The sequence below is a fragment of the Falco rusticolus genome, chromosome 5 (assembly GCF_015220075.1).
Source record: "Falco rusticolus isolate bFalRus1 chromosome 5, bFalRus1.pri, whole genome shotgun sequence".
Lineage (NCBI taxonomy): Eukaryota > Metazoa > Chordata > Aves > Falconiformes > Falconidae > Falco > Falco rusticolus.
The window spans coordinates 30,241,042-30,260,864 of record NC_051191.1 but is presented as its reverse complement, the minus strand read 5'-3'; the positions used below and the strand labels follow the sequence as shown (position 1 = coordinate 30,260,864).

Below are 19,823 nucleotides of genomic sequence, written 5' to 3'. Positions count from 1 at the left end.
TCATTCCTTGTGAATATTGCATCACGAGACCCAAGTCAGTCATTGAAAACTCATGGCACCATAAATCTCTATGTACAGTATAATAAAAACAAGTATTCAGCAATACAGGCAACCTTAATCCTGTTCATGAGAACAAGAGTTAAATGCTAGAACCAAACTTCAGCAGTGCTTCCATTAAGAAATAAGCCAAAACTACTTTGTTGTCCTGATGGACATAATACAGGTTAGAAGTAACTCAGTATCATGGAATTGAATTAACACTGTTTTCAGCTATTCAGCCTAAGTTCTTGCAAATGTCAAAATCTCTATGCTCCTTCAGGTTGTGTTTCATCTGAAGGAAAGGAGGAGCTGCAGACGTGTGAGATTTCTGACAAGCTGTTGATTTTCCCTATGGATGAAGCATGTTTGAAAACTCAAAACTTGACTGATACGCTGAAGCACATTCTCTGACAGACAATATAAAATCAATGTATCACATATAAAGAGGATTTTTTTGAGTGTAAGGATTTTTTTGAGTGTAAGAGTTTTTGTTTGTGTGTGTGTGTGGGATTGCTTTATTTTCTGTCATTGAAAATGAACAGCCTTACCTTAAGGTTTTTATAAACTGTCATCTTTAATCAGACACAGAAAGACTGTCAGTTCTCATAAAGCGGGGGGGGGGGGGGGGGGGGGGGGCGCGGAATGGAACAAAATCACAAAATGTGAAGGAATGGAACAAAATCACAAAATGTGAAGGAATGGAACAAAATCACAAAATGTGAAGTTGTTCCCCAACCCTTTCCCGTGCATGTGCCCCGTTTCTGCGATGGCCTCAGTCAGAACTAAACCTTTTCTTAGCAGTGTCAGAACAACAAGCTTTTCTGAAATGTGTCTTTGTAATTCAGTGACACCAACTTTATGAGAGCCTGTCAAAGAAAAGAGTTAGGTTTTGCCTGCAAGAAACATTCATTCCCACTGTTGACAGATATAAAGTACTAAATGTCAACAGCAAGGGACTCGTCAACTAAATGTCTTCTAAACACTCAAACCAGAGGGAGAAAAAAAAATCAGTAGGTGGGTGTCAAATTGCTCCCTTAAGATTTTGATTCAGGTCAATTCAAGTAAACAGCGAGTGTATGAAAAGTTGCATCAAGCATCTGTCACACTCAAGGATGAGTATTAACAATTCCAAAATAAAGATGGGACTATAAAGCATCGTGGTGACTGCTGGTACCGTAGTGAGAAGCAGGAGTCAAGATCTCCCGATTTCTACCCGGTTTGTCTTACCCCACTGCACCGCAGAGCCTGCACAGAGGCACCATCTCCCTGCCTCCACGGGGGGAGGGGAAGGGAAGATACTGCCTCTCTTGCAGAAGTGAGATTTAGATTAACTAAGTGATATTCCCCCCCCCCCCCCCCCCGAAGATACAGGATATGTCTGAATTTAAGACTTAACACACACACACAGCCCCAGCATTCATGAAATCTGGATAGTTATATTTTTAAGGGGTCACTGACTTTAAAAGTTTGCAAATAATGTTCCCCTGTGCACATGACAGCATCTCAGACTTTTTTTTTTTTTACTTAATCTCTTATCCTCTGAACATCATTCAACCTGAAACACAAACTTTAAGCAGTCAATACTAAGTCCCCTACCCCAGCTTCCACCAGTTTTCTCAACTTCTCTGTAATCAAGTATTTGAAGTTTGATTTCGAAAAGCTAAAGACATCACCTCTCACACTTTAGCACTATCTGTGCCCAGGATTATTTCACATTTTCAACCTACTGCAGTAAGAACATATAGATCTTAGACTGATCAAACACCACCTATTTTTCTTAGCATACTTTCTATCATTTAACATAATCTAAACATACTAAATGTCACTAACAAACTAATCTAATTTTCATACTCCTTTTACTTCCCAAATAACACATTCCCCATATTATCAAATATTAATTTTATAGCAGAGAACTACAAGATATTACAGCATATTTAAAAATCAGATTGTTTATTATTATAGCAATACAAATATACTAATAAAAGGATTATCAGCGAGGTACATATGGGTTCTCAGTTATATACATAGTTTTGTATCAATTACAGTTACGTAGTTATGAACATTGCTCAGCTGCAGCAGCCATTGATACAAACCAAAGGATTTAGATGCCCCATAGGAACCAATGACAACTTTGCTGTCCCCTCCCAACTTTTTCAAAATAAACAGAGGATTTAAATCCTACATACAGTACCTTTTATATTGGCATATCGTGACTTAAACAGAAGCTTGACACGATTATTCCCAAAGCATGGAAAGTTAAAACATCACTGCTGATACATATGTACCTGCGTGTATGTACGTATTCTGTACAGTGTGCACCTCCCGCCCGCGGACAGGTTACAAGTGGAGTCTGAAACCTGACCTTCAGCAGTTTGGAGCAGATTGCCACCAGTTGGTGAGGAACTTGCAACAGGCAGCAAAGTAAATTACCATCCTCGTTGATTATTCCCTAAAGCATTTGTTTTATTTATTAAAAGAGCAATCACTCTTTTATTAGCATTAACTGAAAGAAACAGGAAATTCCAAAAATGCTATCAAGTAAAAAGCCTACCTCTTTAAATGATGGAGAACAGTGTAAATTAACATAATTATTTAATTGTTAAATTAAAATGTCAAATTATTACCTGCTCTTTTCCCCCCACTCTGATCAGTCCAAAATACCAAAAACTAGCAAACTCTGCAGTGTCTTGGACCATGCACACACTGAAGCATTAAACCTCAGTCTTTGCATCCCAAAGAACATCAGCAGAGTCAAATCATTAATTTTGTCTTTCCTTCTTTCCTTACTTTTTCTTGGTATCTAATACATCAGCACTTTGGTTTTCACTATGAAATCCAAGGCAGTGATTAGAATATCACTGACATGTTGCAGTTCTTCCCATCTGGTAAAGGGGTAACCCCCCCAAGACAGACACTGCCTCTTTGGTAGAGAGGTAAAGGGTGCCAAGTCAATTCAGCCTCTGGTCCACTTCTCAGTAAGGACACAACCTTCCTTAGAAGCAACTGCTTCTTCCGAATCAATGAACACTTTGCTTTCTCTTCCATCCTACAACCCTTTTAATTCTGGTTGATACTAATGAAGTGTGGCTGATATTAATAAATGGATATCCTTGAGGCCTTAATACCCAATATCCAAATAATGTTCAACTGAGTTAGCATCAGTGGTGCTTTCACGATTCCAAACGCCATCATCCCCTCCATCTCTGGTCCCTCCTGTCCCTCCCCCTGAAGCCTCAAGACTGCAGACATCTGTTCTTCAATTGTCTGGTAATAAACATACTCTATAAAGCATATGTAAAATGATTATTACCCTGAAGAGCCAAGTGCCTTTCAAATGCCAGCTGAAACAAATAAACATATAAAAAAATCCCCACAAACAAAATGTTACAACAGACATCACTCAGGCTGTTCGATATTCCACAACGTAAAGGCTTCAGTATTGGTCCCGCATTGTTTCCTTCCTCCAACGGGAGACGTTAGTCCACAGACCAGTAACACCAGCGCTTTCACAATCCAAGCAGACGCCTGTTAGCGGTGAAGGATGAAGGAAGCAACTGGACTCTTTTGGTAACTTTTATACTTTGACACCTCCCGCAATATGTAATTAAGGAAAATCAGATGTGTATTCCTCTTCAGTTTGTGAGTGCAATTAGTTTTCATATGTAGTTAGTAAAATCTATTCCCAGGAATCATCTCCACTAGAATACCCACTAGTCTTCCAAAAATTGACTATTCATTTATTACGTGTGTGGTGGTGTCATTAAGTCCTGGTAATTAATCTGGGGCTTGGTGTGTCTCAGTTGTACTAGTGGAAATTAGGGACCTATATCCCAAACGACAAACTCACTCCCAACTCTGGCTCACTGCTCTAAATGAATTCGAGGGAAGACTTTGAAAACCATTTGTATGTATCTGCCCTTACACTCTCCACCGTTTTAAGTTAAGAGTTCCTCTAAATAAACTTTTGGAGATATGGGGGTTAATTTACAGCCCCCTGAAAGCCTGCTGACTTGATGTTCTTCAAGTTCTTCAAAAGGATCTGGAGCCAAGCTCAACCTCAGTTTGTAAATGAAAAAGGATCAAAAAAAACGCTGTTATAGCCAGTAAACTTAACGTTGTGATTGTGCAACTCCCTGATGTGATCGACAACGACACTTTTCATATCGGTAGTACGACAGAGAAATCCAGACTGATGAATATGAATGCTCTGGTTATAACCAACTCTCCATCTAACATTACTGGGCTGAATTACATTTCAAAGTCATCACTTAATGCGATGCTCAGGCTTTAAACCATTGTGCCAGCATCTTGGTTTCTCAGTGATCCAGTTAGCTTAATACTTCTAGAAGCACTCAGCTTCCTAATAAAATCAGCTAGCCCATACAGTGCTAAACCTTCTCTGTCAACGTATTTATGTGAACTTGATAGAAATAAGGAAAAAACCACACACCACCACACTTCTAAATAAAATATTGATCATTCTGAATTCAAAACAGAGTCATTTTAAGTCTGCAAAAGCAACATCAATGAAAGATTATTAAGGCAAGCCATAAAGAATCTCCACGACAAATGGAAAATAAAGCAAGTGAAAACTTCACACCTCTGGAGCAATTACCTCCTCCCAGAGCTAACACCTAATGCAATAACATCTAGAAAGGAATGACAAAGATCTAACCAACAAGGAATGCACACATAAGATGATTTGCTAGAAATTATTGCAAACATCAGTATTTCAGCAAATCCACCACATTCAGCATTTATACAACCACAGCCAGCATCATATAGCCAATTTTAACAGGAGTCAATGGGTAAACCAGTTTTCTGGTAGGACAGGTCATTGCTATTGACTCCCATCAGGAAGAGAATTCCCTGAAGGGAATTATTATCAGCAAAAGAAATCCAGTCCTATGGTCAACCCAGATACGTACACCGCATCCCACGCATCATGCAAATGCCAAAGCTGAGCATCATGAGTTAAACCTAAGATCGCAAGGACTCATGCATTTACTCTGTTGATCATTAAAGTAGGTAAAATCACATCTAAAGAGTTTCTGCAGTCTTCACCTACACCCAAACTCATCCCATTCTGTAGTGAGAAAAGGGTAAGCTGGGTCATGGAGCATTTTCCTTCTCTTCAGGCAGCTATTGATGAACTACTCAATGCAAGAAAGTTAAGATGTTACAGATGGTTGGCATGAAAAATATATTGTACGCGGATACCTTAATCTTGATGCAATTATTTTTTATGAGGCAAATTATTTCTACTGCCTATCTTGCAAGCTGGTAATGAAAGTGAAGTGTTTGTGAGAAGTGCTATTTAAAGCAGAGCACTCAAGTTTGACTCGGATGGCAAAAAAAGGTGGAAAAATTAAGCAGGAAGGCAAATAGAATGGAAGAAGTATTTTCACCAGTTTCTAAATCAATGTGAAGTATCTCATCAATAAAAATAAGAGCATCATATCCCACCCACCCCCACCCGCTCTGTGCTTAAAAGAAGCCTGTAAATTCATTAAAGAGACTGAAGTCCATATCATAGTGGTCATAATAGCATATTGCATCTTGACCATTGCCCATCTTTTCTTATGATAAAATGGCTGAAAACTATAAATAATGCTGTAGCAAATTTATTTATTAGCACATATCTTTTGCTTAAAAGAGACAGATTGAAACAAATTATGCTTAGGAAATTATCCATTTCATTACAGGCATCTAGCAATAAATGAAGAGTGTACAATGTACGCAACCCTTTTTCCAAGCAAAGACCTTAAACACTAACAAATTTTACTATGTCCTCACAACAGGTGCTGTTCTCAAGATTATTCCAATATCTGATGTAATGACACCAGAAATTCAAATTTGGAGGAATTCACATACTTTCCTTCTGCATTTTTAAGTCACAAATGACCACAGTTCTCAGCTACCAAGACATCAGTCAAGATATTCCTTCCCCTGGGAATCAGATTCCAATTACTTTTTATTATATTTTTTATTGGTTGTTTTTAGCGTTCGAGATACATACCCTACGGCCGAAGTGACTCATGATAGTGAGTAAGAGAACGTCAAAGAGGAAAATGCCCTCTAAAGGTGCTAGCACTGAATAGGAAAGGACATGTCTGATGATAAAGAAAAACCCTGAAGGAAAACACAGAGGTGGAAGATTGACATGAACTGAGAAAAACATCATATTACTTAATTCCAGCAGAACTAAGAAGATCAACTGTTAAGACTGCAAAGCAAAAGGAGCAAAATTAAAGTATCAGAGGTGCGTGACTTGGTGAGAAGAGGCTTATTATAGACTTGCTCTGTTTTAAAGTTCCAGCAGTCCTTGATGAGCTGTGAAGATTTTTGTAATTGGCAAGGCACTTCAGATCGGGCATTTAATTTGCAGTCCATAGACCACACTTGTTTTATCAAAGAATGAACTTACCTTGCAGTTCATAAAGTATCCTTCTGACTTTTAATAAGCATAATGGACAGTCAGCAATAAACAATTTGTGACAGATTGCAACTAAACTTTTCGCAGCTTGGGTCAATAATAAATTACACTGTTCAATGAAACAGGGTCACCCAGGCAAGCAATCCCCCTTGGTATGCCAGTTAATTTTGAAAAAGATTAAGGAGCGTCGGCAACAAGCTCAACTAGTGATTACTTCTTACATGTGTGCACATCAACAACTTTACAGCAAGCCCATTGCTGTGGGATGTTATCTCTGAAGTGGCAATATGCCATGAAGAAAGAAGGTTAATTCTACTTGTTCTAATTATTCGCACCTGTAGAACTATGTAGAAATTCTTACTTACCTGAGTAGGGGATGAAAGATGATGGTAATGTTCCTGGCTCCCGGTTTGCAGACAAACTTGGATCCACCACCTTCAATTAAGTTATCATCTGGTCCTCCTGGAAAAGAACATGAAGCAAGTTGTCTAACAGATCTCAACACCCCTTGATTTTTACATAGTAAGTGATAATTAAACATTTAGGTCTGTCTGTAAATGCTTCATTCCTGGTGGAAGATCAGTAATTAACACAAAGATATGCTATTTCTATCCTCTTTCTGCTCAGAGGAAGTACTCCTAATGCAAAAGGAACAATAGAGATAGTATTTATACATTGCTTTAGGCTCCTTTTTCTATAGCTGGTGACAGTATTGCAGAAAGACTGGTAAGTGCAGGTGTCCTACAGCCCAGGAGTGAGTTTCAGCTGCAGAAGAGTTTCCCAGCCACATCACATGAATTCATCAGCTGGGCTGAAGTCCAGTGTACTGGACTGGAGGTGCTAACATGAAACCCATCACACAGATGAGAGATGCCCAGATACCCTTAAGAGGCTTGAGTCTCATGGCTCTTCAAAGTGTCATTGGCAGATGGGGACCTACAGCCTGAAGTTTCAGTGACTTTAGCAGCTGTTGGAACAGCTCAAAACTAAACGCACAGCATACAAGCACACACTTGAGCCATCTTTTCTCACAAGATGAAGGCCCTTGTGCTTTTGTAATAAAACACCCAAAGCCTTGTCCATGTGGCTAAGATGTATTTTGAAGTGCACAATGCTTGGAAAGGGTTTTAAGAGCAGCACTTCACTGAATTTTGCTGCTTCATATTGCTCTGTACAAGGCTTCTGCACCTCTGACTGATGATGCTACCATTCAATCCCTTGGAAGGCAGCTTGGTTTTTATTGCCAGTGACATGACACTAACTTATTATATTTAATGTTACTGGGTCTCTCAGGAGTCTGTGTCTTTCACCAAGTCTTGTCATTCACTAGCAGAAGCCTCTGTTGCCCAAGTTTCAGTTGCATACAAACGGGATTCTCCAGAAAAACAAACTTGAGTTTGGCATGGTTCTCGGTCATAGAAGACTAGCTCAGACAGCATTATTTATACACCTCAGGTCCAGACTGCAGGACTTCCACGTGGCATGAAAACACCCACCTGCAAACCATTACATCCAAGCCAAAGTTACTTTCATAGGCAGCTCCTAACACCAAAATACTTCATATTATAATATTGAGAAAGAAAAGAGTGGGGAAGGCAATTCTCAGTTTCCTGAAACCCTTGCATTTCCTGATAGCAACAAAGTCCACTTGTTACCCTTCCAGAAGAAAGCATTTTTAGGAGAACAGGTCTGATGCCTACACATTAGCAAATGACAGCATTAGAAAAAAAAACAAAAAAATCTCATTCTGAAACTAGCAGCAGTTCAGCAGATAGTCCCTCATGTTTTGGTCACACTCCTTTGTCACTAAGCACAGATCATCATCTCCCTGCTGTCATCTCCCAAGTAACACTATCAGCTGTGGTTTTGGGCTAAAAACCTCAAACAACCCCAAATATGAACTTGGGCAAAGTCTATATATCCCAGATATTATCAAGTCCTTTTCATTTTGCATCTGAACTCTCCTTAATGATTGAATCATAATAAATACAAAACCTAATCACATTATTATGATAGCTTTACAGGCAGGAAAATGACAAAGTACTTGAAATCAAAACACCAATAGCAGAATATTGAATTTTTTTGACCCTGGCATCTGTCTGCCTTGAAAGGAGAAGAAGAACGTCTCCACATGGGAAAGTGTAAGAGGAGGAACACAATTGATGAGTAAGTGACTCCAATCTCCTTTTCAGAGTGAGGTTTATATGCTTTAGACCAGGGGTCCTCAAACTTTTTAACCAGGGGGCCGGCGCGGATGCAGTGGCAGGCAGCCATCTGCGGCTGCTTGGTTTCCCGCCCCCAACCCCCGGCGGGGGGGTCTGTAAATACCGGGGGCCGGATTGAGGACCCTGGGGGGCTGTATCCGGCCTGCGGGCCGTAGTTTGAGGACCTCTGCTTTAGACCATTACCGACAACCAACCTGCAAAAAAAAAAGCTGTTTGATGACTTGATTTAATTGACCCTCCTGTTAGCAACCTCACAGCAATGTCCAAGGATCAAGCAGGTCATGAACACCAGTTCTTCCATACTCTCAACGGTCCCTCCACGTCAGGAGTGTTTTGTGCAAGAATTCACATCACGTGTAGATTCAAAGATGCTGTTTCAGTGCCCCGGTAAAAGGGACAGTATTAAATTCCCTGTGAAGTGGGAAATCCATGCAAACTCTGAATATCTGCAGCCACAGTTTCCCCAAGCTGAGTCAGCTCCTCAAATGCACCGTTAGGACATGAAGCTTCTTGACAAATTCTACACTAACAAAAGGACTCATGGAGCACAAAGAAGCAGCTACAGAGTTTATAAAACTTTATTGATTGTATTTACAAAGGTAGCTTTTTATTAAAAAAAGTAGTTCAGGAATTTCATTTTGTATTTTAAAAATTTACCTTGCACAATGGGACAGCTTAATTGTGGAAAAACGAGGCACAACATCTAGGGAAATAAAATTATTCATTTCCTCTATTAATGACAGACCCTGCAATTTCCAGCAGGGTCTGTATCTTAAACGACTTACTGAAGAATTCATCTAAGCATGAGCTACTGAGGCATGAACTAGGAAACACAGGCTCAAATTATGAAAGGGGTGTTATTCTTGTTACATCAAGTCACCCTGCACTAATCAATATTATTGACTGGGATGAACTCCATAGCAAGGAATAACACAATCTGTCTTATCTGCTTGGCCATATTATACAAGATTTGAGAACAGAATATCGGCAGTGAGAGAAAAATATGCTTTTACATCTTCTCCACTCTTAGCTTTCGATTAATAATAATGAATGCTCTGCATGTAGATGTAAGCTATGAGGAAAAGTAATTTTGTTTGTATTTAAATATTTTACCTTGAAAAATACACTGAGATGTAAATCTTATTTCTGCTGATGCCTCATACATACCAACAATCCAGCATTGCAACGGATCTTGCCAATGCCAGCAGCCTGCACTACACCTCTTACCTTTACCACTCCTGACGCTGCCATCGTACCTCTACGGATGCCAAACTATGTTGCCACAGCCTGCCAGCAGCACAGCTCTGTTCCTGCATGGCCACAAAGCAGACAAGGAAATGCTGCCATTTACCAAAATTTACAACACAGTAGTTTTATGATAGCCGCTGGGGAAAAGTCCAATCTGGAGCAAGAAAAAGCTTGTAACAACTTTGCCCGTATATTCCAGTGTAAATCTCTCGTGGGGACTCCCCCTGACTACATCAAGGTCAGAAATGTATATTTACATTGGCCAGCCAACATGATACTTCCACTCCAGAGAATGCTCTGTGCTGGAGAGCCACCAGATGTCTCCATAAAAATACACCATGAACACTCCTTCATTCTTATTGATTCCGCCGAGGAGCACCTCTTGCAGGGAGGTGAATGATCAGTCACCCAAAGAAACCCATACCAGGCAGCTCCACAGGAAACCAGTAGCAAATGAAGGAAGAGTGGAAAAAATGCCTGAGTTTGTTGTTTTGTTTTGTTTGTTTTTTTCCTTATCAAGATGATTACCAGAGGGGCAGTTTGTGTAGTCTCTCAAACAAGAGCTAGGCATGCAAATACTATACTGCTGGGCTGTCCAGAATGCATGCCACATACACATCAGCAGATAAGAGAAAAAAACTACCCGCCTCATTAGGGAAAAGGAGCTGTAAACCCTAATTCCCAGCGAGCACTGAAGATTTTCAACTGTATGGAAGTGCTCAACTTTATTGCCATGACAGCTCACTATAAGCACTGACTATAGGACTAACCATCCATGCTCACTGATGTACAACATCACTCCAATAACCATCTGGACCAAGTATACATCATTGCTTCAGCAATGCCACACTGCAGTAAAGCAAAAACCTAATAGCTAGGAAAAGGAAAAAAAAAAATCCACAAACTTTCACAGCTGTCTGAAAGTACTACTCTTGTAGCAGCTCCTTCTTAAGAGCACCAGCATGCTGATTTAATCTGTCTAGTAATAAATTATGAAAAGAAAAAAAAAAGCAGAAAAACTTCTGAGGTGAAGTGAAATTTGTCATACAGTTAATGATATCCTCACGCTGTGCTAGCAATGAAGTGTGCCCACCTGAATATCGCTGCAAGTGGGAGTCAGAGACGGGTCCATTAGTAACGCAGCTGAATGTTTCTGAAATGGAGCCTAAAATGTCATACTTCAATATGAAAAAGCATTAGATTACCAAGAAAGCTAGAATCTCTGCACTCATTTAAAGTCTGAACAAACATTGAGTGCTGCAAGTTTTCCATTCTGCCTAGTGTTTTAAAAATTTAAATATTCATTGTGGATATCTCAGGTTTACTGCTCATGTCCTGTTAACTACACAAAGAGCAGGTCTCAGAAGAATGATGGCAAGAATTCTTTTCCAGAAGGGATCTCCTCAGGAAAACATGAGTTTCTTCTGCCACGAAGTAATTCAAGTTCAATCGCTCACCACAGTCTGTGGTATACCTGGACTTTGCTAATTTAATCTAAACATACCAAAGCACATGATAAAAATGCTAAGGATTAACATCCTGCAGGGAAGTGTCTCCTGGTAACTGTGCAAATAAACTTCACAGCGTTCCTATACCTGTTTTTTGTACTGACAGTACTGAAGGCAAACCTTGAGTTACATACATGGCGTCACACAAATCATGGCTCCTCATTTAAACCATGGAACACAATGCAGGGATTTTCCTGTTTCATAATTTTATAAATTAATGTGATGCTGGTTACCTTCTATAACCAAGGACTGTACTATGTCTGCAGGAAAAGCTTGATTCTACTTTGTAAAAAAAGATCACATTGAGACACATCCTGAGGCTTCCTCATCTCTCAAGATAACTTCTCATTTAAAAAAACAACAAAAACCAAACCACAAACAAATCCACAAAAAAAAGAGTCAGTAACAGTGATTATATTTCCTTTTCCTAGACTATTGAGGGTTTGTTTAGGTTGTTTGGCAAGGGGTGGTGGTGGTGTGTTAGTTGAAACAATTTTCTCCATAAGGGTCCAAGGTTTATATGGAAGTTACTACTCTGCAACATGTCTGATGAGGAATCTCACACTACTCACTCCCTTGACCTGTTCCTTGAAGGACGTGAAGACATCAGAGAGGAAGTAGCTTCTCTCTGTAAGAAGCTCCCTGCATGTTTTAAAATCATAGTTATATTTTTTTAACAACAATGTAAGGAAAGCACTCTTGGTGTCCAATAACAGTACTTTTAAAAGGTGAGATTACTTACACTGTCACTGCAGAACACCATAACGCATTACCCAATTGCTTTGGAGCTATATCTGTCTTAATGCATTTCACCCTTAGCCCAAATACAAATCCTATCAGACAAGAAATTTTCAGACACTGAGATAGTTGGCTAATAAGTAAAGCCCTTTCCAAAACATCCAGGAAATATTAATTTGTTCTCAACAGAAACAGCAAGCACCTGAAAACCATGAGGACTGAAGGCAAACCTCTGCTCTGTCCCCCTCCCATCCTCCTCCGTGTTAGCACAGGACAACTTCATTAATCAATCCTTGACTGCAAACCTTTCAGCTAAATGGGTTCCAGGCACCTCTCTGTGATCAAAGCACCTTTCCTAGTGAGCCACTTCACGTTGATCTATGCAACCATAAAAAGAATAAAGAAACAGGCTTTGAAGCCACAACAATCAGGCAACCAAGACAGCTTGCATATCAGTGCCACCTCCTCCCCTCTGAGCATCAGAGCAAACTTGCAGTAGAAAAGGAACCAGTTTAGACATTATGGTCCTTACCAGAAGGTCTTGATTTTGTGAAGATCAACAACACAGTTATTACCTGTACACCATCTTCAAAGGATGGAAATACAAACTGTCATTTAGCATGAAAGGGAAGAAAGCAAATGCTGCCCCAAAAGAACAAAGCAGGTTATTATAAAACAGAGCTCAACAGAAAGAAGTGATTGATCTGTGGTATTACAGAACAGTAACTATGGAGTTTTATAATGGAAGTCTCCTGCTTTCTCATATTTCTGTACATTAGGACACTATTGTCTTACAACTGCACCCCCTTACATAAAGCCACAACACAAGCATCAAGTCCTGGTTTTAATACACTGATTCACAGCAATGACTCAACATACTGGTGTGCACATTTAAGTTCTTTTTGTAAGGAAACAGACAAAATAGTCTTCTCTAAAATTCTTCTGCATATCTTGAATCATCGAACTTAACTGCATTCAGCCCATTTTTCAAACTGCTTTGAGACACCTGCTTTAGTAGAGCCCATATGGTGCAGTGCATGCTTGAATTAAGGGCTCAGCAACCAACCCTCCCAGCACTTGCTTTCCTACATCATCAGACCTCAGCAGGGAAGATGGAAGGGATGCAAAAGGACCTGGTCCACTCCCCAGACTGGTCTCCACTGGGGAACAAAGCCCTTAGGGAATTCAGCATCCTGCACCTAAATTTAGCTTTTGTGAGCACTTCCAAGCACCTCGGCCTTAGACATGCAGCCCTATAAGCAGGATGACAGGATGACCTAGGTAGGTCTTCCCTGAAGCTGAGTAGGTTTATCCAAGTGAATAAATAGAACAGAAACCCCAAAAGTGCCCAGCCCCATGTTCCACAAAAGAATCCAGCTCCCCAGAAAATAATCATTAAACTTCCATAGACCCTTCCTTTTGAACAAACACCATCTTAGATGACTTACACTTTTATTAGTATATACTGTTTTGCAGACAACCTCGAAACACTGCACTTTCCCACTGGTGCAGGTCAACTCTGGGTTAATAATCTTCTGTTTCTGAGCTGCTATGGGTCTGCCAGTGCAACTGGAACTGAAACTCAGTGCTCCAAGCAACACAGTAAAGCAAAGGTTATTTATAAGTGACTGATACAAAATTCTTCTGAAAAGCCCTTCAAACACCCACTTTAGGACTCCACAGACTAGACAAGAGCAATCTCATGTTCTAGTGGCATCTAATCATTTTAGACAGATTACTCTGTCTACTCCTATGTAACAATGATGTTCTGTCTGTCCTCTTCACCCACAAATTGCCATAGAGAGCGCACTACATAGCTGCTGTTTCTGGCAGTGACATATCTGTCCTATGACGCAGCATGTGGGGCTCCTATTCCCTCTCTTGCAATGGGAAGGCGAGATGCACCACACAAAAAATAAATACATAAATAATAATCCATGCCTTATCAAGACAGACAAGGATAAGCTCAGGCCAATACTTGTTTACCTCCTTGCTTGAGGGGAGAATCAATTTAGCAAAGGTTTCTGATGGAGGAAAGATTGAATTTCTTGTTTGCTTCTCTTAATCACACACACTTTTTAATTACAGCAACTGTAAATGTATAGACCAGATCAGCAGGAGTAAGGGACTGATGTTTAGAAACACATAACACGCTACCTTCTACCAAAATCAACAGAGATCAGAGAGATGATGACAAGAGACCCAAAAATCAATGGGAATTAGGTGGCTAACTACTTGTAAAATACTGGCTGTCAGTCCTTGGGGCGAGGGCTCTGCAGTGGTCAGAAGGGAGCTCTGAGACGATTAACTGTCTCAAAGGGCAGTAGACTCTTCCCAGCTTCCAGTCTGTCCATCTCTTGTCATTGGCACTTAGCCACATTGTACATAGCCAAGTACAGGTACACCCTAACTCCATGTAGACTATACGCTTAGACCTGCCCAGTCAGTTTGTAAATCCTTTTCTTCTTTGACAGAGAGGTGCGGTAGGAATTAAGGCAATAAAGATGTGAAGTGAGGGGAAAAAAAGATGAAGGAAGCTGACCTTTAAGGTTATAAAGCACACCACATTTCATTTCTGTAATATTTCCTTAAGTGAAAAAACTCTCAGCAGTTCTCCCAGAAGCAGTGTTTGGGGATGCCCCCTAACATGAGTTGCAGAGCAGCTTTCCAACCTCAAAAGCTTTCACTGGAAAAACACAAATGTTTTGCAGAAATTAAGGCAGGGCTCCTTGTTGGTTCTCAGTTTGCCTCGTAGAGTAACAGGGCTGTTGTGCCAGGGGACGAGGACAGACGCAGGAGTCCAGAGCTTCCAAAATATGCACCACCTCCTGTCTGGTTTGGGGTTGGGACCATGTCAGCCAGCACAATGATCTAAAAATCCCAGCTGAAGTCTGATGACTGGACAATCACAAATCCCTTCCAGGTATAAAACTGGAAAAGAAGGGGTGAGAGCTGCAACATGCGTTCCATATTTGTAGAGCACACTCTGCTTCAAACCACGCTGAAGGAAAAATGACTTCCAAAAGCAGGAGAGGCACTACTACCATAAATTGCCTCTCTACTCAAAGGGAGCACAAGCACCATGATGACAGCAGCGTGGCATTTTGTTCTGTACAGGTATAGAGTTCCCAACCATGAGAATACACATCGCTATCAAAACCTTAAAAATCATTCCAGAAACTAACAGGCAGCTGATGTAAATCATGCAACCCAGACTTCATATAAACGTTTTTATTAGTGCTCAACTGCAGATCTGGATTCAAGTCATGGGTCTAATGCAAACTCTCTGAGCTCGATCGGGTTTCTGTTTTTCAGTTTCCCAAAAGGGGAACTGAGATAAGGACTCCAACCTTCCCCCCGCTAAAGCTGTTTCAAGAAATGCTGTATACAAGAAGGAACAAAGCTTTTATTCACTGTTCTTAAAGTCATGCTTTGACTTTAGCTTTCCATTTAACACAGAATATGGCTCCAAATTACAAAACTGACTGCACCACCTATTCTGTTCACTGCCTGGAATTTCTGCCTAGAACAGCTTCTCCTGCTTGCTTTTGACCAACTGTCATTACCCTTCATTTACTACGTAGCAGGACTTCAGCACAAGAAGCCGATTTGGAAGCAGTCACATAGCTGGTGCGCAGACATATTGTTCTGCTGATGTTCCCATGCCCAATCCTTTTACGCGCTCCTATACTGTCTTGCCTGAGATCCAACACCATATGCATTTAAATAAGTTGCTCTTTAATGTTTCAAAACCTGATTTATTAGTTGCTCACACTCCATCTGCCTTGAAAAACTGCAGCGTGCCTTCACTTTCACAGGCTGTACAAAAGGTTGAGGTTCAATTTGACTCTACTTTATCATTTGATCAGTGTGTCAGCCACATATGTAGTCTCCTTTCAGCTACAGAAATTGTTTAAAATGCATACTTTTCTTTCTCTTCCCTCTGCCCCCCCCCCCCCCCCCCCCCCCCCCGGCCACACAACTCAGCAGCACGCACTTTGATTAATGTATTTGTCAGCTTGCATATTTACTGTTTTGTTGGTTTCCCTAAAACTACTGTGTACAGATACAAGCCCTTCCAGAGCATGGCTGTAGCATAAACCCTTATCCAAAGCCAGAGAACATGCTAGAGCTAATGAACTGTGATTACTCTCACACTGCATTCACTTTTCAGCTATTCTGCTCTCAAAGCTTTCTTTCTTTATCTTATCTCCTGTAGCTGCAAATGGCTCCTACCTGAATTTTTTATATTCCTGACATGTTTCCTATTCAGTTTTAATGTCAGAAGAAAAAAACCCAGCAAGCTAACAGAGAAAGCAAGTGAAGCAAGACAAAGATAGTCTTGATAGACTATCATTGATTGTAAGAATATAAAACAAACTGTTTAACTCTTAAAACTTCCCTCACTTCATCGTCCTTTTCAATACTCACTCAGAAGTTCACAGCCATTTCAGACATTGGAATCCGTAGTTACAGCAAGGTACATCTGGCGAGGCCACAGGCTCGCATGATGTTTGACAAGACTGCATCTCCCCTCACACACTTCTGAGATGGGGCAGCTTTGCTACAGCCCCTCTTATGGGTCTGATATAGGAAATAATGAAATAAACAGTGTAAAATGTTGTACAGTATTCTAGAAAAAGTACACACAGAAATACTTGATTTTTTACATGTGCACAGAGGAAGGAAACAGGATTCAGAAAATGTACTCAGCTGGGACTACAGTAACCGTCATGTTGCCCACGAAAGCTGTCATAGATTTGTTTTCCACATATTAATGAATGCATCAGTTCTAATGAAGATAAATTTGCCTGTTTTTTGACAAGTCTTGAAAATGTTACAAACCTGGCATGTAAACCAGGGCAAAATAAATCCTACTTGGCTATTCAACAGTGATACCTCTATAAATTTATAACAACAAACGAATGTCCTTACTCCTCACCCGCGCATACAGTAGTGGGACTTAATTCATTTTCCAGCAATATGCAGAATGATCCCTACTAACAACAAGGGTTTTCCTCAAGGGAACCAAAATGGATTGTCCACGCCAGCACACAAAATGCACAAAACAACTCCCTGTGCCAGCAGAAATTGTCAGAGTGCTCAGAGTATGACCTGTCAGGCAGCATTTTTCAACCTGTTCATCCATAATCTCTTTTAGATGGGTTTCCCCACCTCCTTATCTTCCTTGCTTTGTTTTGCCTGAAATTCAATCTAAGATGAATTAGACTTTCGAAAACAACCAACGCCATGGCTATTAAGTCACACTGGAAATTCTAGACTCCTGTGTTAATTTTGCTACAGCTTTTACTTCTTGCATTTTAATGCAAAACTGCTTCCCCCCAGAGACTGTCACTGATATTGGCACGAAATCGCATGGGGCTGTAACAGAACTCAAGCACCAATAAAAAGGAGGGTAACTCAACCCTCAGCAGACATTAGCAATTGCAGGAAAACAGCCAGAACTTTAATCACAGTTCTTTCAGATGCAGCCAGGGATTTCGAAGTGCTGTTATTCTAGGATATGACCCTAATACAGTCCTTAATCAGAGCCATTGCTAGTACAAGAATAACCTGGTGACTTTAATAAAGCGCAACTTCATAGGAACCAATACGTCAGAATCACACTGTGTCTAATAAACTCCAGAAAGAATGACCAGTCCTCTCCATATGTTTTTGTACATTTCTACAGACAATAAAATTAAAACTTCTCCTAAGCAATGACCAAGAACTATGAGTTTCACAGAAATTCCTTAAGAGTGTTATTTAAATTATCTTTTTACTTATTGTTACTGCTGTGCAGGTATCATGGATAAGAAAAGCTCTACAGGTACATGTTGAAAAATCTATTCAAGGTAGCAACAATTTTCTTATTTTAAATTTTAATTAAAAACATTCAACAGCCATAAGCTAAAGAAGTCAAGATCTGAATGTTTCAACTTCATCAGAAAAAAAAAAAAATTGTGGTTTCTGCTGATTCAGCGGACTGTCAACAGTAACTATCTAGCTCGGTAGAGTCTCGCCTACATCTTGGAATACTTTGTATTATAATTTCACAATGAAATGAAATACACGCTCTTTTGTTCAACCACATGAAGCAGAAGTGTGCACACTAGTAGAGAGCAACTAAAAACAGCAGAAGCAAACAGTAAACCTGGCATCAAATGCATACTTTAAAAGAAGGCTGAGGAACGGGCACAAACTGAAGTTATTCCTATGCCTTGGAACATGGAAGATTCTTCTTGCAGTAACACTGAAAAGTCTGGACAACACTATCTCCAAGCTGTGTTGTATCATCTATAACAACGTTATATGGTCTGCAAATCCATCGTTCTCTCTCTCTCTCTCAAAATAGATATAAGCTATTCTCCACCTGAAAGGAGTACTGAGTTCAGAGGTCCCCCTCTGCTGTGGTCCTAACCTTTCAGCTTCAAACAGCCACAAAACTTACTTTGAAAACTACTGTTCATCAAGAAAAATCAGAAGTAGAAGAAGCTTTAGCTGATGGAGTATTCAGAAAGCACCTCCCTCCCTCTCCCCATTTTTCCCCTGCAAGGGCTACTTACAAGTGGAAAGCAGCCAAACTGTAACACAGGAAAAGGTTGTTATTCAGAGCGACACTCAGTAATACAAAGGGTCCCACAACACAGGAGAAACTGCAGATCTAAAAGGTTTCCCACCTCCCACTGAATTTTAAGATTGGTATCATGCTCCTACAGCAAGGCGTTGTGTTGCAGGGCATGAAGCAACAAGTTATTGGCTGCTGCCGAGCCACGGGCAGGCACCAATCCTCAGCATACACTGCACCCCAGCAGCCACCAGCAGGCAACGGAGCCCATCAAGCATGTTCTCTGCAATTATGATGACTGTGCTTCAACCTATGAAATTAAGACATGAATTAAAGCTGTGAGAGTATCAGCTAAATGTTCTTTGCTCTTTCTTAACAGGAAATGTACATACTCCTTATTAATGGGATTATTATTTTTTTTTTGTAGGGCTGATGCTTGAATCAGTTTTCCATGATTTTTTTCAGAGCAGTGAAAATCTAAGGATTTAGGCATGAAAAATGACTATGTGCCTCTCACCACCAGCCAGCTGCTGGAGTGAAGATTTTTCCCCAACACACTTGGAAAAAAAAAAAAAAATCCATCATAATTGACCAGATGAGATATTAGGAGGAATCAAAACAAAGCTGGAAACAATTTGGTCTCAGATGATGACCTCTGTCTAATGTAAAACAGCTTTATACCACTAAAGTAAAACTATACTCTGTAAACAAGCCATATAGTAACTGATTAAAACGATAATTTTGCCTGTAGAGCTGCGATTACAGTGGCGACTTTGGTTGTAGAGGGTAAGACTCCCTAACATCCCTAACTGACATCGCTGTGCTGGCAGAAAGCTGTGAATAGCTGTAGTGCTGTAAACTCTGCCAGAGGACTGTTACCCATTACCAGAACGCAACGTGACATGCCTTTCATGGGATCATCACAGATGAAGGTGGAAAAATATCCTCTCTGTTCCCCTGTGAATAAATGACAAAGCTTTCCAACACATTAGATGAGCTGGCTTGCTATGCTACCACTTAAAGGCTCCAGAAAAGAATGGTGCAGAGAGGCAGCTGAAATC

At 40.3% G+C, this 19,823-nt stretch overlaps 1 protein-coding gene across 2 annotated transcripts in view; it reads right to left on the bottom strand.

Annotated features, from left to right (window-relative positions):
* Positions 1–19,823, bottom strand: part of EXOC4 (exocyst complex component 4) — a 408,367-nt gene that overhangs the window by 214,254 nt on the left and 174,290 nt on the right. Inside the window, exons 10-11 of one of the 2 annotated variants that reach the window (XM_037387958.1) lie at positions 6,841–6,937; positions 1,987–3,564 (exon numbers count right to left, since the gene is read on the bottom strand). In XM_037387958.1, coding sequence (XP_037243855.1) covers positions 3,546–3,564; positions 6,841–6,937 — 116 coding nt within the window. In that variant the 3' untranslated portion in view covers positions 1,987–3,545. Of the gene's footprint in view, positions 1–1,986; positions 3,565–6,840; positions 6,938–19,823 lie in introns of those variants that run through there. The other variant, XM_037387956.1, reaches the window with a different exon arrangement.